The 21,910-nt window shown below is 35.9% G+C and overlaps 4 protein-coding genes across 4 annotated transcripts; 1 reads left to right on the top strand and 3 right to left on the bottom strand.

Moving 5' to 3' along the window:
* Positions 1–9,839: 9,839 nt before the first annotated feature.
* On the bottom strand, positions 9,840–10,319 carry LOC140183577 (uncharacterized). The gene has a single exon (XM_072232032.1). It carries the CDS (start codon positions 10,317–10,319, stop codon positions 9,840–9,842), a length of 480 nt encoding a protein of 159 aa, XP_072088133.1.
* Positions 10,320–11,552: 1,233 nt separating this feature from the next.
* LOC112791261 (putative ETHYLENE INSENSITIVE 3-like 4 protein) lies at positions 11,553–13,388 on the top strand. The gene has a single exon (XM_025834022.3). The coding sequence runs from the start codon at positions 11,851–11,853 to the stop codon at positions 13,120–13,122; it is 1,272 nt and encodes a 423-aa protein (XP_025689807.1). The 5' UTR covers positions 11,553–11,850; the 3' UTR covers positions 13,123–13,388.
* LOC112791260 (type I inositol polyphosphate 5-phosphatase 5) lies at positions 13,361–17,230 on the bottom strand. The gene is made up of 10 exons (XM_025834021.3): positions 16,722–17,230; positions 16,527–16,629; positions 16,367–16,441; positions 15,300–15,387; positions 15,097–15,201; positions 14,448–14,991; positions 14,151–14,344; positions 13,968–14,076; positions 13,733–13,881; positions 13,361–13,658 (listed from the first exon to the last, which is right to left on the bottom strand). The coding sequence occupies exons 1-10, from the start codon at positions 16,884–16,886 to the stop codon at positions 13,442–13,444; spliced, it is 1,749 nt and encodes a 582-aa protein (XP_025689806.1). The 5' UTR covers positions 16,887–17,230; the 3' UTR covers positions 13,361–13,441.
* Positions 17,231–18,324: 1,094 nt separating this feature from the next.
* Positions 18,325–21,301, bottom strand: LOC112791262 (2,3-bisphosphoglycerate-dependent phosphoglycerate mutase 1). The gene is made up of 9 exons (XM_025834023.3): positions 21,185–21,301; positions 20,863–21,077; positions 20,533–20,762; positions 20,323–20,441; positions 20,067–20,223; positions 19,836–19,937; positions 19,613–19,732; positions 19,114–19,181; positions 18,325–19,024 (listed from the first exon to the last, which is right to left on the bottom strand). The coding sequence occupies exons 2-8, from the start codon at positions 21,071–21,073 to the stop codon at positions 19,137–19,139; spliced, it is 984 nt and encodes a 327-aa protein (XP_025689808.1). The 5' UTR covers positions 21,074–21,077; positions 21,185–21,301; the 3' UTR covers positions 18,325–19,024; positions 19,114–19,136.
* Between the last annotated feature and the right edge of the window lie 609 nt (positions 21,302–21,910).

The following is a 21,910-nucleotide window of genomic DNA, read 5'->3' as shown; positions in this document are numbered from 1 at the left end:
TATTATTCTGTTTTTCGATTTCTATGCTTGATGTTCTATCTATGTTTGTGTCTTCACTACATGATCATTAGTATCTTAGTGTCTATGCCTTAAAGCTATGAATGCCCTATGAATCCATCACCTTTCTTAAATGAAAAATGTTTTTATTACAAAAGAACAAGAAGTACATGATTTCGAATTCATCCTTGAAACTAGTTTAATTATTTTGATGTGGTGACAATACTTTTTGTTTTCTGAATGAATGCTTGAATAGTGCATATGTCTTTTGAATTTGTTGTTTTAAGAATGTTAAAATTGTTGGCTCTTGAAAGAATGATGGAAAACGAGAAATGTTATTGAGGATCTGAAAAATCATCAAATTGATTCTTGAAGCAAGAAAAAGCAGTGAATACAAAAAAAAAGAAAAAAAGAAAAAAAAGAAAAAAAAGCAAGCAGAAAAGCCAATAGCCCTTTAAACCAAAAGGCAAGGGTAAAATAAAAAGGATCCAAGGCTTTGAGCATCAGTGGATAGGAGGGCCCACAGGAATAAAATCCTGGCCTAAGCGGCTGAACCAAGCTATCCCTAACCATGTGCTTGTGGCGTGAAGGTGTCAAGTGAAAACTTGAGACTGAGCGGTTAAAGTCATGATCCAGAGCAAAAAGAGTGTGCTTAAGAACCCTGGACACCTCTAATTGGGGACTCTAGCAAAGCTGAGTCACAATCTGAAAAGGTTCACCCAATTATGTGTCTGTGGCATGTATGTATCCGGTGGTAATACTGGAAAACAAAGTGCTTTAGGCCACGGCCAAGACTCATAAAGTAGTTGTGTTCAAGAATCAACATACTTAACTAGGAGAATCAATAACACTATCTGAATTCTGAGTTCCTATAGATGCCAATCATTCTGAACCTCAAAGGATAAAGTGAGATGCCAAAACTGTTCGGAGGCAAAAAGCTGCTAGTCCCGCTCATCTAATTGGAGCTAAGTTTCATTGATATTTCGGAGTCTATAGTATATTCTCTTCTTTTTATCCTATTTGATTTTTAGTTGCTTGGGGACAAGCAACAATTTAAGTTTGGTGTTGTGATGAGCGGATAATTTATACGCTTTTTGACATTATTTTTAGTATGTTTTTAGTATATTTTAGTTAGTTTTTATTATATTTTTATTAGTTTTTATTTAAAATTCACTTTTCTGGACTTTACTATGAGTTTGTGTGTTTTTCTGTGATTTCAGGTATTTTCTGACTGAAATGAGGGACCTGAGCAAAAATCTGATTCAGAGGCTGAAAAAGGACTGCAGATGCTGTTGGATTCTGACCTCCCTACACTCGAAGTGGATTTTCTGGAGCTACAGAAGCCTAATTGGAGCGCTCTCAATTGCGTTGGAACGTAGACATCCTGGGCTTTCCAGCAATATATAATAGTCTATACTTTGTCCAAGAATTGATAGCCCAAACCGGCGTTCCAAATCAGTTTCAGAATTCCCGGCGTTTAACGCCGGAACTGGCACAAAAGTTGGAGTTAAACGCCCAAACTGGCACAAAAGCTGGCGTTTAACTCTAAGAAAAGTCTCTACACATGAAAGCTTCAATGCTCAGCCCAAGCACAAACCAAGTGGACCCCGGAAGTGGATTTTTACGTCATTTACTCATTCTTGTAAATCCTAGGTCACTAGTTCACCATAAATAGGACTTTTTGCTATTGTATCTGTACCTCATGACACAATACACGTTTCATATTGTATCTTCTACGGCATGAGTCTCTAAACCCCATGGTTGGGGGTGAGGAGCTCTACTGTGTCTTGATCGATTAATGCAATTACTACTATTTTTCATTCAATCACGCTTGCTTCTATTCTAAGATATCACTTGTTCCTAAACTTGATGAATGTGATGATCCGTGACACTCATCATCATTCTCACCTATGAACGTGTGCCTGACAACCACCTCCGTTCTACCTTAGATTGAGTGGATATCTCTTGGATTCCTTAATCAGAATCTTCGTCGTATAAGCTAGAATCATTTGGCGGCCATTCTTGAGAATCCGGAAGGTCTAAACCTTGTCTGTGGTATTCTGAGTAGGATTCAGGGATTGAATGACTGTGACGAGCTTCAAACTCGCGATTGTGGGGCATTGGTGATAGACGTAAAAGAATAACTGGATTCTATTCCGACATGATCGAGAACCGACAGATGAATAGCCGTGCTGTGATAGAGCGCGTTGAACATTTTCACTGAGAGGATGGGAGGTAGCCATTGACAACGGTGAAACCCAACATACATCTTGCCATGGAAGGAACATTGCGTGCATGAAGAAGAAGACAGTAGGAAAGTAGAGATTCAGAAGATATAGCATCTCCAAAACCTTAACCTGCTGAAAACAAGTATTTATTTCATGTTCTTTTACTTTTTACAATTAAATCTGAGAATTATTGATATCCTGACTAAGAGTTACAAGATAACCATAGCTTGCTTCAAGCCGACAATCTCCGTGGGATCGACCCTTACTCACGTAAGGTATTACTTGGACGACCCAGTGCACTTGCTGGTTAGTTGTGCGGAATTGCAAAAGTGTGATTGTTATTTCGTGCACCAAAAACTGGGGGGTTGAGCCACATACACTTCTCTATCAATAAAGCCATTAAGGAAAGCACATTTGACATCCATTTGAAACATTTTGAAACCCTTATGGGCAGCATAGGCAAGAAGCAACCTAATTGCTTCCATTCTAGCTACCGGAGCAAAAGACTCATCAAAATCTATACCCTCTTCTTGATCATAACCTTGGGCCACTAATCTAGCCTTGTTATGAACAACTTGTCCATCCTCACCAAGTTTATTTTTGAATACCCACTTAGTACCCGTTACCTTCTTACCATCCGGATTAGGTACTAATGTCCAAACCTCATTCTTGTCAAATTGAGCAAGCTCCTCTTGCATGGCCTTGACCCATGATGGATCTTCAAGAGCTTGTTTGACATTGTTGGGCTTCATTTGTGACAAGAGAGCAAAGTTGCTAGGTTCGGTTTGCCTTTTGGTGGAGGATCTTGTTGTTACACCTTGAGAGGGATCACCAATGATGAAGTCATGAGGATAACCCCTCATAGACTTCCATTCTCTAGGCTTTCGGACAAGTGTAGAGCTTTGATGAACTTCTGGTAGTCTCACTGTTTCAGTTGCTCGTGCCTGCTCAGGAGACAAAATGGAAATGTCTCCTCCAATCTGACGAGACAAAACTGGACTGGAAGATTCTTCATTTTGTACAGATTTGGGATTTTCTTTGCTTGTTCCAGCTTTTTCACCATCTAAATCATTATCTATCACAGTACTGGGAATTAAGTTAGAATCACAAAAAGTAACATGTACGGATTCCTCTATGGTTCTATGCTCTTTGAGATCAACTCTATAGGCCTTGCTTGTGGTGGAATATCCAACAAACATTCCTTCATAGGATTTTGGATCAAATTTTCTAAGGTTTTCCTTATTGTTAAGTACAAAGCATTTGCATCCAAAAACATGAAAGTACTTAAGATTTGGAGGAGTTCCTTTCCATAGCTCATAAGGGGTTTTCTTTAACCCTTTTCTAATTATTGTTCTATTCAAAATATAACATGCTGTATTTACAGCTTCAGCCCATAGAAATTTAAGAACTTCATTCTCACATAACATAGCCCTAGTCATTTCTTGAAGGCTTCTATTCCTTCTTTCAACAACCCCATTTTGTTGAGGTGTTCTAGGGCATGAAAAATTATGAGAAATTCCAAAGTCATCATAGAATTTTTCAAAGTCTTGGTTTTCAAATTCTCTTCTGTGATCACTTCTCAAATGAGCTACTTTTAAATCTTTTTCATTTTGAATTTTCTTGCAAAGGGTTGAAAAAGCATGGAAAGCATCATTTTTATGAGCAAGAAAAAGTACCCAACCAAATCTAGAGTAATCATCTACCACCACAAGACCATAGTGTTTACCTCCTAAACTTTGAGTTCTAGTAGGACCAAAAAGATCAATATGTAACATCTCCAATGGCCTTTTGGTTGAGATTCCATCTTTTGATTTAAAAGAGGATTTTACTTGTTTGCCCAATTGGCAAGCATCACAAGTAAGATCCTTATCAAACTTGATGTTTGGAATTCCTCTAACCAAATTCTTTTTGACTAGCTTAGAAATTTGGTACATGCTAGCATGACCCAACTTTCTATGGCAAAGCCATTTTTCAGATTCAAGAGATGTAAAACATGTTACATTTTGTTCCTTTAAATTCTCAAGAGTTAATCCATACACATTGTTGCATCTTTTAGCTTCAAATAGAACATTCCCAGTTTTCTCACAAACAACTAAACAAATAGACTTCTTAAAAATAACTTCAAAACCCAAATCACATAATTGACTAACACTAAGTAAATTATGTTTCAAGCCATTGACAAGAAGAACATCATTTATACAAGATGAAAAGTTTTTACCAAGTTTTCCAACAGCTATTATCTTTCCTTTTCCATCATCACCAAAAGTGACAAGTCCTCCATCATATTCATCAAGCTTTATGAAGAAGGTTGTCTTTCCGGTCATATGCCTAGAGCATCCGCTGTCCATATACCACATATTTTCCTTCCTCTTGGATGCTAGGCATACCTACAAAATAAGCTCAAGTGACCTTAGGTATCCAAATTTTCTTGGATCCTTTCACGTTAAACCATCTCTTATGTCCCAAATCATTGTAATCAAAAACAACCTTGTAAACTTTATCACGGATCATTCTTTCACCAAAGAAACATTGAACGGGAAAATGATCACTTCGATTACACAATCTACAAAACCTTGGAGTTGCTGTTTTGTTAAAGTAGGTGGGATCTTGAAACCTTATGTTATTGGATGAAGAAGCTTTATCTTTAAAGGAAGGTTTCTTGTCAGATTTATAAAACCCCAAACCAGCTTTATCAAAGAGTGGTTTTGACTAGCCAAAATTTGACTTAGATTTTCAGAACTTTGAGTAAATTTAGCTAAGTCATTTTCAAGATTTTTAACTTTTTCCAGCAACTCTTCATTTTCTTTAAAACAGTTTACATATGCAACTACTGAGTGATCACTTTCACAACTTCTAAGTTGGACTTTCAACTGCTTATTTTCTTCCACAAGATCACAGGTAGTTTCGGCCTCCCTTAGCTTTTCTTTGAGAAAATCATTTTCAGCTTTAAGAATGAAAATTTGTTGTTCAAGATCTTGATTATCAATTAGAAAACATCTTATTTTTTCAGAAAGGTGGTCTATCATGAGATGAAGGTCTTCAGTGTCAGGGTTTTGAAAAAATACCTGATCTAAACAAGGCTGTGACTTAGTTTCAGATTCTTCATCACTGTCCGAGTCATTTTCTAAGTCTTCCCATGATGCCATCAGACCCTTCTTCTTTCTTCCTTTTTTCTTCTTCTCCCTTTTCAACTTGGGACAATCAGATTTGTAATGCCCCATTTCCTTGCAATTAAAACAAGTCACTTTGCTAAGGTCTTTCTTCATTTTCCTTGAGCTGCCGCCTTTTCCTTTGAACTTCATCATTTTCCTGATTTTTTTGGCAAACAACACAAATTCATTTTCAGAGGAGTTATCACTGGATTCATCATTCAGAGGGTTAGTTACAGAAGAAAATGCAATTCCTTTCTTTTTTTACTCTTTTTTCAAATAAGTGTTTTCAAAAGCAAGAAGGTTTCCTCTCAAATCATCAAGTGTTATGGAATCAAGATTACTGCTCTCAGAAATGATTAAAGCTTTTGTTTTCCACTCTTTAGTGAGACATCTCAGCACTCTTCTCACAAGCACAGAATCAGAATGTGTTACTCCCATAGCATCCAAGCCAACAGTGATGGTATTAAACCGTTCAAATAGTTCATCAATGAATTCTCCTTCCTTCATTGTAAACATTTCATATTCCCTGTTTAACATGTCTATCCGAGTCTTCTTTACAATGGTGGTTCCTTCATGAGTGATTTGTAATTTATCCCAAATTTCCTTTGCTGTTGTGCATCGTGATACCCGTCAGTACTCCTCGAAGTTGATAGCACAGTTGAGTAGATTTATGGCCTTGGCATTTAGCTCCACTTTCTTCCTATCTTCTTCGGTCCAGCTTGCTTCTGGTTTAAGAGTGACTACTCCTTCAGCACTTGTATTAGTAGGAAACTGTGGTCCTTCTAGGATGATCTTCCAAAGCCTGTAGTCTACTGCTTGCACAAAGATCTGCATTCTCTCCTTCCAATAGGTATAGTTTTTCCATTGAAAAGAGGCGGCCTGTTGCTTGACTGCCCTTCTGTGAGATTGTATGATACTAGATTTGAGCCACTGCTTTCTGCCATGAGGATCTTTTCTCCAAGCTGCAAAGCTTGATCTCTTTGAGACCAAGCTCCGATACCAATTGATGGTTTCAGTGGCTAAGAGAAGAGGGGGTTGAATCTTAGCCCCCTTTTTTGCTTGCTAACACTTGCTGGACTTAGAGGAGACTTTTCTGTTTTTAGCTCGTCCCTAGCCGTGAGACTTTTTCATTTTGTCTCATCACTTGGCACGAGACATTTTTGGATTTTGCTCCTGTGCAGTAGAAACAGAAATGGAGTAGGAGAGAAGGAAGATTACACCCAGATATATCCTGGTTCAGCTGCTAAGTGCAGTGCAGCCTACATCCAGTCTCCATCACAACAATGATGGAATTTCACTATAATCAACCAGATTACAAATTGTAAAGTGCTAACCCAACTTACGAGGGGATTCCCACAGAATCATGAAACACAACATAGATGAACAAAGGAACTCTAAGACATCTATGGCTTTTTCTTTTAATTTGCACTCTCTGCCTTTTTCCGCTCTATGGCTTTTTCATACAAACCTCACTGTTTGCCTTTTTCCATGAGACTCAAGACATGACAAATTAAACAGAAAAATACTAAACAGAATACATTGAAGGAGAAGAGAAAACTGTTAGCTCAGGTAGCTATGAGACTTCTGTGCCTTGCACTCTCAAACTTTCTCCTTACTTCAACCCGTGGTTGTTCTCTCTTTTTATAGAAGAGGGAAGCCTCCACACTTGAAGCCAAAAAACCAAGCCAACTTCTTCTTCTCCAAAGACAAAACCGGTTCAGCCAAGGAGAGAGAAGAGGTAACCCATGCAAAACCTAACATGCAAATACCTCTAGTTCTTCCTTGGTCATCACCTTCATCAATCCGAGCGCTCCATCCTTGGCTTGCTCTCCAAGATAGATTTCTGGCCCTTGATGCTTCATGATGATAATGGCTTCATCTGCTCCAATCTCTGCCTCCTCCATCACTTCGCCACTCTAGCTATTTCCTGTGGTGGTTGAGCAAAATTAGAGACAAGCCATCCCTCCAAGAATCTCACATTGCTGGCCGAATCTCCTTCTACCATTTTTGATATGAAGAAGTCAAGATCTCATCACAATATCTTACCACAAGTGAATGAGAATCCTAGCCACAGCATACTTTTCTTTTTTTTTTTTGTGCCATCATTTTGATGGTCTTGTAGCATGCTTCTTTTTCTCTTCGGTGGCTATACTTAGCTTCCATGGCTACTGTGTAATAACCGAAAGAGATGAAGAAAGTTAAGAGAGAAGAAAGAGAACTTTGAACATTAACTAATGGATTTTGATAAAGCAAAATAAATGTCCACTTCCCTTTTTACTGAGCAACGTGTAGCTTAATGATGCCCATCAAATCAATGACCAACTCTCTCTTATGTTTCCAATGCATATATTAACTCTTCTTGATAAATTTTGAATTCCATCACTTGAAGAAAGAAGAAATCCGTTGGAAGCATTTTTGCTTTCTTTTTCCATTGGATTTGGATCATGCATGAGAAACAATTTGGGCTTGTATTAATAATGAGTAAAGGTGGCCCAACAGTAACATTTGCTTTCCTGATGAATATTTTTCGGATCATGCATTGAGCAAATAGGAAAGCATTTATTTTGGGCTTGTAGCAATAATAACTCAATCTGGCCCATGTAACATAAAGAATTAATTCAGCCATATTCATCATATATTATCAAAACCAAAGGTTGAATGTAATTGGGCTTGCACCAGAAATTTGTTTTTCGGCCCAATATTAAAACCTGCAACAAAATTATTTAATCAATATATGTTAAATGAAAATCAGATTAATAATTTTGTAATTAATTATTTTTAATAATGTTTAGTCATCACAAATATTAATTAAGAGTTTTCCAAACTCATCAAGTCTTTCATATCACAATTAGTTATAATCATTGGCTTTAATTACTTTCATAAGTATTTATATTCTGTAACCCCTAATTCTTTGATAATTAGTCAATTTCGTTTTTATGTGAGCAGGATAACAGCATCGTCCTCACTGCGGACGGGATAAAACCACTATCCTCGCAACCATTTTCTCTAATTAACTAAGCATTTTTCCGAGAATTAATCAATTTAATTCATTGGCTTTAGCCATACTCTTTTCAGAGTTTAAAAATTAGTTATCGAACATCATATGGGATTTACAGGGGTTTACAAGTTTGTTGAAAAAGCTAAACAGTAAAAAACAGAGCTTTTCAAGAAAATAGAATGTGTGCACATGTACATCTCTGTGCGCACCCACGGCTTGTAAAATTTCCTTCGGGTGTGTATGTGCATACACACGAGCTTGAATACTTGCTGTTAATAGTACGCACGCACACCCTTGTGCACGCACACACATGCCAATCCATCAATAATTTATAACAACAATTAATTCCATTCAAACCTATCCTAGGGACATTTAACCTAAATTTTTACATAACCTTACTTAATGTCTACCCGAAATCAAAACACGTACCTTATTGACGGCAGTTTTCAACCTTTAAATTTTTTCTCCGAAATGGACCCAACCCTCAACCAAGTACTCACAAGCAAGTCAATCTCTGATTTCACAACAATCAACTCAACCCGAACATAAGCCCTTGAATCTTTTTCCTCTATCAATCCAAGTCAAGCACTCGAGCAACTTTATTAAATCCAAATTTACCGAATTCTCAACTTAGAGTTCATATAAAATGGGGGTTTAAAAAAAGCAAACGTCACCTTACCTTATTCCATTTGAAATTTGGATAGAATCCAATTACAATCCATATTTGAGCTTTCTTATTGCATCAAAATCACAAAAATCTCAACACCACATACTTAAAACATGAATTTGAGAGGAATTTCAAAAATAGTTCAAGGTTTTTGGGAGTACTTCCCACAAAAATGGTATAAAATCGAAGAGGACAACAAGGTGATCGCATGGTCACAAAGAGGTCTTCGATCAGAGATACAGTTTGTGAGTTATGTGAATTTAAAGTGTGATGTAAATAGTAACTTAGGGCGCTCTCTCTCTCTAATAAGGGGGTGAATGAGCGAGGGAGTGAATGAGTTGAAATAGGATACATAATGACTAAAATAGGATATATGGTTGTATCATTCTCTCTTTTCTATTTTTTTTCTATTTTTTATTAAAGATAAAATAAAAGTATCTCTTACTTTATCTATTTCACAGAAGTCACAGTAACTAAAAGTAAAGAATTTGTTTAGTGCCTGATTAATCATAAAAAGATAAAATAAAATTATTTTCTAAAATATTAACTTGACAGACTTAACAATCAATGAATTTTAAATTTAATTTAAAGTAAACAAATTTAAAAAAGAAATTATAGAGATAGGGAGACTCAAATCCACTACCTTTAAATAAAAATAAAAAGACTATATTATTTGAGTTTTTTTTTTTTTTGAAACAAAGGAAGCTCAACACATTAAAGTGGAGCAAATAAAAGAAAGAAGAAGACACAGAACCAGCTACCAACAAATCAACCAACCCCTACTATCCCCAGTACTCTCATCCTCCCCCAGGATCACCACCACTCCATTCCGTGTAGCTCATCAACGTCCTTGTGTGTATGACCTCCAGGCTTGCTCTTACATTCTTGAAGATTCGTGCATTCCGTTCCAACCAGATGTTCCAAAACACTGCAAAGAACACTGTCATCCACATCTTCTGCCCCTGTTGTCTATTATGCATTCCATGCCAACTCTCAAACATTTCTTTAACAGTTCCGGGAATCATCCATTCCCTTCCTAGTAACCTCAGCCACTTGCACCACACCTGCCATGTTACTTCACACCTAAGGAATAAATGCTCAACAGATTCTAATTCCTTGGTACACAGTACACACATACTATCCCCCAGAATGTTGACTCCTAGTTTAGTCAGCCGCTCCTTGGTGTTAACTCTACCCACTAGCACAAACCACCCAAAGAGCTCAATTCTCGGAGGGACGAAACCTTTCCAAATGGAACTCGTGAAGCTATAACTCATTTACAAAAAGAAGTTTAACTTCTTTTTTTTAAGATATTAATAAACCTTCACAATTAAATCGATTTTCATTTACTTTTCAAACACAAACTAATCCGACCCCTGATCAACCATAAAAATAGAATCAAATGTCTTGTAAGCTTTTGTCTTTTCTGTCCTTCCTCCTACGAAAAGAACGGAAAGTTAAGAAAACAAATTTAAAAGACTCCAAATTTGCATGCGGCTGGTACAGATATTGATAAATGAAGATTTGTATACTTTAACATGTAATTATTTCGTTATGACTGTATTATGACCAGTCATAACCTTTTTTTCCAAAAGGATATATCAATATTCAATAAAGAAAAGTGTAAATGAAATGCAAACCGACAATAATCACAGCCTTCTTCCTTTTCTTCTTATTTTTTAATAAAAAATATTTAATAACTAAAAAATATTAATCAAAATCAGTTAAAATTTGAATTAATAAATATTAAATAAGATAAATTTTAATTTTTTTTTTACTTTTTAGCATTATTATTTTTTATTTTTAATAAACCTTAACACTGTCATTATGCAATCCTTTTCACATCATTGTGGTAGCAGCCAGGCTAAGCAGTTATTCTCTCATACTTATTTGGCAAGTCGATAAAGATCGAAACTCCCACTCCTGTATACTTTGTATATGTAGTAAACAACAGAATAGACTACCATAACTGTCACATAAATCCAGATCATGTTTGCAAGTCCTTGAGTTTTGATTTGCAGAAATTTCTCGTATAAATAAGTTTTCACAATCACGTCTAAGTTAACATATACTACCATTCAATTAACTATAACTCAAATAACATAATCTTTGAATTTTCTTTTAAAAATCAGTTTATAATTCAAAACTCACTCCTTACCTAAAAAAAAAAAAGCATAACACCGCCAAGAACATTTTCCCAGAAAGGGTTGACCAAAAAAATCAAGGTTCAATTTAATTATAATATCCATCCAGCCATCTCCTTAAAATATTGGGAGAACTTGACTTGGTGTTTGTCTAAGCTCAAGAAATTTCTAGATGGGCGTTCTGTGAAACACAAAGGACCGGTCGAGAGTGCTAAGAGCCAGTGGATGGTGCACGCTGATGATGACGTCATTGGAAACACACATGCAATGTTAATTAATTCTCCGTCTCCTCCATGCCCACAGCCACTGGCTCCATACAAAATAGTCACTGGGGAGTTCCACTTTGTTCTTTATTAAGTCTTAAGATATATAGTATACAGGTTCACACGGTGCACACGCGTCAGGCGCCACATGATTTCGTCGTCAATCTCCCACTTCACACACTCTCTTGTCTTGTTTCGTTCTAATCTCCTGTCGTATTTATTGGTTGAATTTCCTAAGCTTCTCTAATTTCTTCATTTCCTTAACGCACCAGCCATTCTACTTCCATCACCGCCATTCCCACTACCTTAGCTTCTCATGCACGTATCTATATATAACCCTCTCCTACTTTAACCACATTATTCCATCTCTTTCTCTCATCTCTTCTACCTACCAAACTAGCATGGTGCAGATACACGAAGAAGAAATGGACGTAGAGGGCGTGGACTACGAAGAGCTGAAGAAGCGCATGTGGAAGGACCGCATGCTGCTCCAGAAGCTGAAGGAAAAGCGTCCTAAGCACGATGACCAAGAAGAAGCCTCCAGGAGGAAGAAGATGGCGCGTGCTCAGGACTCCATCCTCAAGTACATGGTCAAGATCATGCAAGTCTGCAACGGTCAGGGCTTCGTCTACGGCATCGTCACTGAGAAGGGAAAGCCCATCACTGGCTCCTCTGAGAGCCTCCGCGAATGGTGGAAGGACCAAGTTAAGTTTGATCAGAGCGCTCCCCTCGCCATCTCCAAGTACCTTCCATATCACGAAAATGGTGACTTGGATGCAAGTTCCTCCATGCATCTCTTGAATGAACTCCAGGATACTACCCTGGGTTCTCTCCTCTCCGCGTTGATGCAGCACTGTGTGCCACCGCAGAGAAGGTACCCTCTTGACAGAGGGCTGGCTCCTCCGTGGTGGCCCAAAGGCAACGAGCTATGGTGGGGTGAGCAGGGCCTGCTGGCCCAGGAACAAGGCCCGCCCCCTTATAGGAAGCCCCATGACCTCAAGAAGGCATGGAAGGTTTCCGTCTTGGCTGCCGTCATCAAGCACATGTCTCCTGATCTCGATAAGCTTAGAAGCTTGGTGGCTCACTCCAAGACCCTGCAAGCCAAGATGACTGCCAAAGACACTGCCACGTGGTCCAAGGTTGTCAACCACCAACAATCCCTCACACAAATCACTCCACCATCCCCATCATCCATATCCATGGTAGAAGCTGAAAGCTCCAAGAGGAAGAGTAGTGTGTTTGATTTCGATGATGATGGTGCTGATATTGACGATAACAATAGTAAGCAGATGTATGCATGTCAAAACGCTGAGTGTCCGCAGAGTGAGTTGTGCATGGGGTTCCCGGACAAGAACTCAAGGATGAACCATGAGTCCCTATGTGCCTACCGCACGGAACAGCCCCATGTTCTTGATGATGACACCAAATTATTGGATGATTTGATGAACATGGACCTAGCATGGTACCATGATGATAATAATCATTTTGGGAACGAAGATCTTGTTGCTTATGAGTTGGCTGAGATTGCAGCGGGTACCACCATACCACAAGACTATGGACTCTTCGGTTTGAATGGTGGCATTCACGAAGATCTTGGATTGAATGCATCATCAGAACTCCACTTGGAAGCAGGAGGAGATAACAAGAATATTATAACATGCTTGAAGCCTTGAACTTAATTTAAATCCACCACCTTAACAGATCACACAAGAGCTCGAATCAACCTCAGTCTGGGACTTATGGCGTATCCACTAATTATAAGTGTACTGTATATTCTTATCGATCTAGTAATTAATATAATCGGAAGAAAGTATAAAAAAGTTATCTGGTTTGTTTGCATAACATGATTGTATTGCTTTGTTGTTCTGCTCTACTGTTATATATAAACACATTGGAGAAAGAGAGAAGTAATGAATTAAAGAATAATTTTGAAATGAAATATCGTTGTTCTATAGTTCCTAAGAAAATATACAAGTTTGATATTAGATTGAATTAATCATAGAAACTATGTCTTTGAGGTATTACGTCTTCGAATTCAAGTCTTGGGTGAGCGTAGGAGTAACCCTTCCTGAACCTGTTGTTTCTATTTCTAACTTCCACATCCACAGAGAAGATAGCACAAACAGGCCTGTGGTCAGAGAACCTTGACTCTCCTCGTATATATGATAGTTGTTCAATGCCTTTACCACGCCATAGTATTCTATCACACCTGAAAATTATTCAACATAAGGGGTAATTATTGGAATGGATTTCTTCATTCAATATCAATATTTATAGTAGTACCATGCTGGAGTTCTGCGTTTTTTCTTGGATTTGACCGTCTCTCCGGCATAGGAATCTGAATTTTGAGAATACTTGTAAGTTGGTGCAAATACGATCCTTCCCTCTTGGAATCCATTGAACACCCTTCCTGCCTCTCTTTCCATGTTCAACTGAGGAAAACATGTATACAAGTCAGTACAATCAAAAGTAATAATAATGTTATGCGAGGACTAGGAAGCATATATACTATACTCACTTGATCTTTCTCTAACAATGTGTCCCAGTCATTATCCTCCAAGAGGGTCCTTGTTTCCTCATAACTCAAAGACACCCGATAATTCAAATCACCTAGCCATATTATTCGTCTGCAGAAGATGCAGATATTAAACAGGAGAATTTACAACTAAAAAATTAGTATAGTAATAGAAATACTACTTACTCATGGTCAACAATCTTTTCAGGGGCTTTAGCACAAGGGTTCTTGCAAATCCTAGGGAACTGTATGCCTTTGAGGATCTCAGCTACATCGGCATTTCTCTTTATCTCATCACCTTCTTTCTCCCCAGAAGCCAAGTGACTACAGATGAAACAAAAGCTTGTTTGGTGTATTGTCATGCTCATTGATATACACCCCTGCAAACCAATTATCATTTCACATGTACTACTATTATTTATTTATTAGTCTTGGAAAACTCAATATGATTAATTATGATTATGAATTTGCATACATGTGTACCTTGTTACCTAGGCAACCCATGATTCCTCTTCCAATAGTATCTATTCTAAGATGGCCAATATGAGGTACCAACTCCTTTTTAGTCCATACAGTGAGAAAAATGCCAACCATTTGCTTACTTGATATAAGGGAGTACTTGTTTTGGGAAGTCATTGGTATCTCTGCAATGGAGAGCAACTCTTCCATGCTAGTCTCACCATGAATCTCATTATCTATCTTACTAACAGGGTCACTAAACTTTCTCCCCCTCCTTCTGTCTCTGCTGATTGGAGATTCCACTGGACAATTACATGCCTTAAGGAGGCAGCTACCCTCTGCCCTGAAGCTCTTACTCACAACTTTCAGTGACGACTTCTGAAAAAAGTTCAGACTTGTAGGCCCCTTCAACTCCCTCGAGTTCTTCAGGTTCGAATCATACGAATCATTGTGCTCGTTTCTTGGCCTGTTTAGTGCCTGACTTATCAATGTTAACCACTTTGCTGCAGGTTCATTGTCTTCAATTACCAATACATTCCCAGCGCTAAGAGGAACTATTTCTTGAAATCTTAATCAAACACAGACACAATCATATATGTCAGCGAACTCAATTCAAAGTTTTACTTATTAGCTTCTTGCCTTGCCACCAAGCATGATGCAATTGTAAACTCACCCCAATACATATACATCTGCAGAGCCCTCCACCAGCAAGAAATCTTGAAGGTTCAGATCATAGTTTGGGGACTTTCCTCCTACATTCCAAGTTGCAACAAATATCCTACATGCATTCCCAGTTATTATTAATTTATTATAAACAGATGTCTTACTAACACGAGCTTCTAATCTCACTACAATAGGCGAAGAAAAATACCAAACCTAAAACTTTGTCTTTCAGTTTCTGGACCCATAGGTCGTTCAAAAGTAGACAAATTTAGGCCTTCGATTCCTGGGCTAGTCTCCCTTTCTGTCAGCACATATAAGTAACTAAAGTTATGCTTTATTCCCATTATCTTGACTAGTTATAATTGCAATGAGTGTACGGAGACACTCTTTCTAACCATGATGCCTAACCGTTGGCAACTATATCTGGGGTTTTATTAGGTGAGTAAACGGTAAAATTCTTCTCTCAAAAATTACTCATTTTTTAAATTGGTCCTTAAAAGATTTTTTTGATCAAATTCATCTTCTAAATATTTTAAGTTAGTCGCATTAGTTCCTCTCTCATTTCTGTTGTTCATGGTATCAAAGTTTGCTGATGTGACATCTTAAGTGACGCCATAATAGACATTTGACAATCCTAATTAGGTGCTAACATGATAAATTTATGAAATTAGATCAAATCAATTTTAATTTGAGGAATTTCAATGTCTCAAAATCTTGCTCAATTTGGGATTAATTTGATTTAATTGCATAAATTTAGCATGTTAATCGTCAATTAGGACAGCTATGAGTATACTATGATCAATATAGTGTCACTTAACGTGCTACATAATAAACTTTGATTTAATCAACAACGAAAATGACAAAAGGATTAATGTGACTAACTGAAAATCTCATAAAAATGAATTTGGTTAAAAAAAATTTTTGAAAATCAATTTGAAGAACAAATAATCTGAGAGATAAATTTGACTATTTACTCTTTATTAGCTATTGTGGTCGAAAATAAATACCTAAACAACAAATAAAAGATTTTCTTTTCCCCTTGATCACAAAATATTCTTCCTAATAGCCAAGATTTTTTTTTGTTAGGTAAGCTACAAATATCTTGCCAAGTACTTGGGACTATATACGAGTTGGATGACCCAGAACGTAGCATTGTCCCAAAAGTTTCTCAATGTAAATTCAAGCCATAAAATTTGAATATATAAAAAGAGTTTCAGGAAATGTAAAAAAAAATTTTGTGCTACAAATTAATTGCATGCAACATTAATATATATGCATACCTGAGAAGCTTTTTCTCATGAAGGGAGATACTTCCATGAAAGATTTTCTTCCGAATTCAATCTTCTTCTCCAAATCTTTCGACACGAAAAGAACATTCATCAAAGAAAAATTAAAGCAACGATGACAAAAAAGAGAAAAGAAAAGTGAAAAAGAAATTACCGAGAGTAACTCCTTGATCTCCTTCCTCATGTGGCTTGGTGAAAGCATCATCGTCTGAGCCTCTCCCAGTTCTCTTTGAACCGAAAATCTTGGGAAAGAGAGACTTGAACCAAAGAAAAAAATAAAATAAAAATGAAGATAAGAAATTATAAGAAATGAAGGAAGGCATAATGCAGGAATATATGTAGAACGAACCCTCTTTTTCTTGTCATTCTTGTTGGTAGTAACATCGGGAGAAGAGGCTGCAGAGATTTGCCTGATAGGGCTGATGGAAGGATCGCTGGCTTTGGTCATTTTAGAATTATTATCATTTGATATGGTACAAGTAGAATTGGAACAAGCAGCGTAAAAATACGACATTCACTGGCTACTTCGTGTTTTGGAATATGCATGCATTATATTATTATATATGATGTTGAGTCCTCCACCCTGCTAACATGCACCAGATTGATTGCTATGTAACTAACTCATCATCTACGAGCCTCCTGCAACAACTTTCACTCTCGTATTTTTTGCATGATGAGATCATGCGTATGTATGTGTTTAGGATGTTGCTGTTTTCTGTTTTCAAATGGCTCAGATTTTGGCTGCACAACTTTCGGACAACTTAACGATGAGGCCTCATACCCATAACAGGTTATGCTCTTCCCTGATGAGGCCATAAACAACTCACAAATATACCAAATATTGCATATGTTTCCATTTTCCACACCCAAATATTGTTATTTACTTGTTTCTATTATAGAATGGGGGTATATACTGAATTCTTTGTTTTAATAATAATAATAATAATGACTCAATTAATTACAAATCATTACATAATTATTAGTATATCTCTATTATTGCTCTTTTTCTATTTTTTTATTTTATTTTTCTCTGAACTTATGGAATGGAATTAGAACATTTGATGGAAAATCAATTCTCTGATTAATTTTTTCTCAAATAAAAAACATGCTAGAAAAGATATTATGCAATAAAAATTCACACATGACAACATCAATTGAAACAAACATCTAGAAGATACACTCCGCATTATAATTTAATGCCAGACTAAGTATTGCATTATTGCAAGATGAAATTCAAATCACAAAATGTCTAAGTAAACTCTTCCAAAATATTTAATGGTTAGTTTGAATTGACTTTTGGAAAAGTAATTATAATTTTTTTAAAAAACATTTTTTAATAAATAAAAATTATTTTATATTTGATTAAGTTTTTAAAAAGAGTTTTCAAGTATTAAAAAGGTATTTTGTTTTTACTTTTTTTTAATAAAATATTATTAGCTTTTAGAAAAAGTAAATAATTTTTTTTTATAAAAATACTTTCTTTTAAAGACGTATCCAAATTCCAAATAGATAAGAAGTTGATGCAAATCAATCTACTAAAATCTTAAGAAAAGAATGTAGTCAATTCTTTATATTTATTTTACCTTTCAAAACTCTTTTTTTTTTTTTTGTTTCTCACGATTCTTTTCAATCTGACAATTAATCCGTTACAAACCTGAGTTCCATATTTAAAGGTGTTGTTACCTTTCAAAACCTAATTAAATACTTTTTATTTCTTCATTTGTTGTCCACTTCTAGAATTTTGCTTTTTCAAGGAAAAATGAAAAAAGAAAGTGTTCGCGTAGCAAATTAATTACAAATTTTTTCAATCATGCTCGTTATTATTGGTACTCTAATCAACATGAAATAAATGATAAAAGCGAATAAATGAATAAAGCAATTAAAAAGAGAATTATTATTATTGTCCTAATCTAAAGATAATTATGTAATTTTTTTTATATAACTCCACCAAATTTTAATCATTTTTGTTAATTCAAATTCAAATAAATATTTAAAAGTGAACATACAGAGAGTAAAAAAGTATACATTCAGTCCCTTTTCTTTTCTGTAAATGAAGTCAGAAATATATATTAAGCTCAATAATAATACAACTAAGGAATTCCTGTAACCTGTTTGTTGTTTTCTTCAAACAGTAAATCGATTAGAAGACAAGAACAAGACGAAGGCCGAACAATCCAACGGGAGAATGCAATTTGACCACTTGATGATAAGTGGCAACAAATGCAAAATCACTCTCTCAAGTTATAACTGACACAAGACATACCGCTCTAAGAAATATTTTGCCTAGTTTGACAATGTTTTCAATAAAAAACCTTAGATTCAAAATCTTAAACATGGCAACTGAGTCACTTCCAGGCAGACACATTCAAATTCTATTGCTATATTACCAACATCCAGTTGTCCACTATCTCTCTCTCACTCTCCAACCAGAGTCATTTTAGAGTTAAGACTGCACTACTGCAGTGCAGAAAAGTGTTCAGCTTCCAAGTTTCAGTTTCACAGATTTTAAATTATCAAGGGGTTCATCAATTTCTTCCTATAATTTTCCAGTTCTTCTAATGGTCTGCCATAAGATGATTAATTGTGTAGAACGCCACTGTTAGAAATTAAAATATGAAGCCACCCACCAAAAGTTAACATACAAAACTATACCTGCAAATATATATATGAGCACACTCATTATCAGTGACTGTATGGAATACGAGATATTTTACTGGAGAAATTCGCATGAGACTACACACCAGAACTTTCAAGTGATGAACGATCAATGTGACATTTCATCAAACTGCTGTCTGTAATCAGCTAACCCCTGTAGACACAAACAGCAGCATACAACAGGGCTATTAGCATATCAGTTCAAAAGAGATTGATATAGCAAGTGAATCAGGACATTCTGACACCATAAAATAAGAAAAAGAACTCAAAAGTAGTCAAAGAAAAAGAGATTGAGATAGCAAGAATATCTCTCATCTATACCATCACTTATGTAAAGACAGAACAAATAAAAAACTATCGTTGGTCATTCCTTTGACAATAATGGCACACAAGCACATTGAAAACCATGTAAAGCAGCTTTTTTGGTTTTCTAGAAGACTATAGTAAAACTAGAAATGAAGTCAATCGATGGAAGAAATTGAGGGATCTGACAAAACGAAGACATAAGACCTGATAGCATATATCATATAGATATCATAGTAAATAAGTAAATAACAATTTAATTATTAGGGTAAGTGATCATACCTGAGTATATGCATAAACACCAACTTCTGTAGTCCCCACAGGACTGCCTCTACTGATAAACTTTCCCTCTTTGTATATGTAAAGCAATGGTACCCCAGTTGATAGTTCTAAATTCATGACCTGTTTAGCCATGAAGAAGTGAAGATGAAATTAATCCTATATTATTTCAAACAAAGAAATTAGTATTACAGAAATAAGATAGTTGCAAATTGCGGTATGATACCTCTTGAGAGGTTAATTTTTCAAGGTACATTATAATAGACCTCAACGAGTTTCCATGAGCAGCAACCATCACATGCCTTCCAGATTTTAGTTGGGGTTCAATCTACAATGCATGGTTCTGAATATCAGCAGCTCTCATGGAAAATTAAAATGTTTTAGTTCCCAGAAACATATCAAAGTCATAGAAACCAATATTAAACTTTGACACGACGGAAGAAATTGACACCCTTACAAAATCTTTAAAATAGGCAACAGCTCTCTCTGAACACATTTCCAAGCTCTCACCCTTTGGAGGAGGAATATCAAAACTGCGACGCCACTCGTGCACTTTCTCCTTCCCATATCTTTCGGCAGTTTCCTGCTTGTTAAGGCCCTGTAACTCCCCATACCTATAGAAGTAGCATAAGGAATGACACATCCATCCTCTTAGTATGTATGGAAACAAGCAATAAACAATGGAAAAGATTAATAACTGCAATTCTGCATACATTCTTTCATTCAACTGCCAAGCTGTTATAACTGGAATAGACTGCTTTGTAGTTTTTTCACTGTAAATTCGAGTCCAAGCAGTTGCCTGTTCACTCTCATTATGGATGATTATTGGAACCTGAAGAGTAAACATTTGATTTGATTAAGAAATCCAGGTTCCAAATTCCAATAGTATTTTAAGAAGAATAATAAGTAATTTATGTTAACACCTTCTTCTGGTGGTGCTGAGTCATTGAAAGCATGGCGGTCATCTTGGCTCGAATCAAGACAGAAGTGAAAATAATATCTATGGGTATATAGCTGATCCTCTTACCAGCTTCAATAGCTTCCTCCACACCTTTCCTTGTTAAAGGCACATCACAGCACCCAGTGAACAAGTTCTTTTCGTTCCACAAGGATTCACCATGACGAATCAATATCAAAGTACTCTCACTCTCACCTATCCCACACAATCAAAATCAAATGATACATATTACGAAGCAATGCATTATACCTCTGTTGCATGATATAAAAAAAATCAAGAATTCAAAAATGCTTACTAGGTGATTCGTGACGGTGAGAACTGATAATAGCATCAGAGATGAATGCGGCGGGGTCGTCAGAAAAGGATGATGATCCGCGAACCTTGTGGCCGTGCCATGAAAGAGAGGAGGAGGGAAATCGGAGAGAGGAAGACGCGAACTTTCTAGAAGAGGGAATGCAGCAGGAACCTTGAAGCCCCCAAGGGTGGTTTAGAAAAGTAGCGGCCATGAATCTTGGGATCGTTAAATTCAAATCAATTTAAGCATGTTAATTACTGTTAAACTATACATCGTAAATCCACAACAATAAATGTAGAGAAAGAGAAATCAAGATACTGACAAGGATGGGGCCGAAGATCGGACGCAAGTTCCGATTTGGAGAAGAGCAATGCTGAAAAGTAAAAACAGACTATTTCATTCAACTAATTTATTCGGAGACTATAAAACATTAAAAATTAATCATCAACTCAACTCAGTTTTAATATATTTATATATAAATTTTAATTATTTTTTATTATGTATAGTTTGCATTTTGGTGTCACTTTTACGTCATTTTACAAATGGGTAAAATATGATGTGAACAAAAAGTTTATACCAAATAAAAATAAGGATAAAAAACGTATTTAAGTCAAGAAAAGGATGTTATTATACTAATAAGCTAAATAAAAATCTGATTCATCAATCAACTAAAACATATTTTAATGTAATTTGAAGCAATTTGTTTCGAATTCCAATCTTACATAATTCGAAACAATATAGTTTGAATTATGCCCAAACTTTGTGTACAGGTAATTCGAAGCTACTTGGTTCGAATTACAAAAGTATAATTCAAAAAAGTTTCGTTCGAATTACTAGTAATACATGATGTCTAAGGAGTTTAAATGAGTCTGTTTCGATTTACTAGAAATTAAGTTCTATCTATAAATAAAATTTGGACTATTAAATTTAATACAAAATCAACCTATATAAATATTAATAAAAAATTTGTAATAAAAAAGAGTATTTAACTTATCAATTTTTATATGTTATTTTTAAGTTAATAAATAAATAAATATTAATTTTTATT

This window comes from Arachis hypogaea, chromosome 3, assembly GCF_003086295.3.
Source record: "Arachis hypogaea cultivar Tifrunner chromosome 3, arahy.Tifrunner.gnm2.J5K5, whole genome shotgun sequence".
NCBI classification, from domain to species: Eukaryota; Viridiplantae; Streptophyta; class Magnoliopsida; order Fabales; family Fabaceae; genus Arachis; species Arachis hypogaea.
This window is presented reverse-complemented; position numbering and strand designations above follow the sequence as displayed.

Bases quoted from the DNA above. Each gene is read 5' to 3' on its own strand.
- LOC140183577 (XM_072232032.1), bottom strand. From the start codon at position 10,319: ATGAGTTATAGCTTCACGAGTTCCATTTGGAAAGGTTTCGTCCCTCCG.
- LOC112791261 (XM_025834022.3), top strand. From the start codon at position 11,851: ATGGTGCAGATACACGAAGAAGAAATGGACGTAGAGGGCGTGGACTAC.
- LOC112791260 (XM_025834021.3), bottom strand. From the start codon at position 16,886: ATGTCGTATTTTTACGCTGCTTGTTCCAATTCTACTTGTACCATATCA. The intron at 13,882-13,967 runs GTGAGTATAGTA...TGTTTTCCTCAG, and splicing joins CATTGTTAGAGAAAGATCAA to TTGAACATGGAAAGAGAGGC. The intron at 13,659-13,732 runs GTACTACTATAA...AATAATTTTCAG, and splicing joins AAACGCAGAACTCCAGCATG to GTGTGATAGAATACTATGGC.
- LOC112791262 (XM_025834023.3), bottom strand. From the start codon at position 21,073: ATGGCCGCTACTTTTCTAAACCACCCTTGGGGGCTTCAAGGTTCCTGC. The intron at 20,442-20,532 runs GTGTTAACATAA...TTTACTCTTCAG, and splicing joins CTCAGCACCACCAGAAGAAG to GTTCCAATAATCATCCATAA. The intron at 19,938-20,066 runs GTAAGGGTGTCA...CATGCATTGTAG, and splicing joins TTGCCTATTTTAAAGATTTT to ATTGAACCCCAACTAAAATC.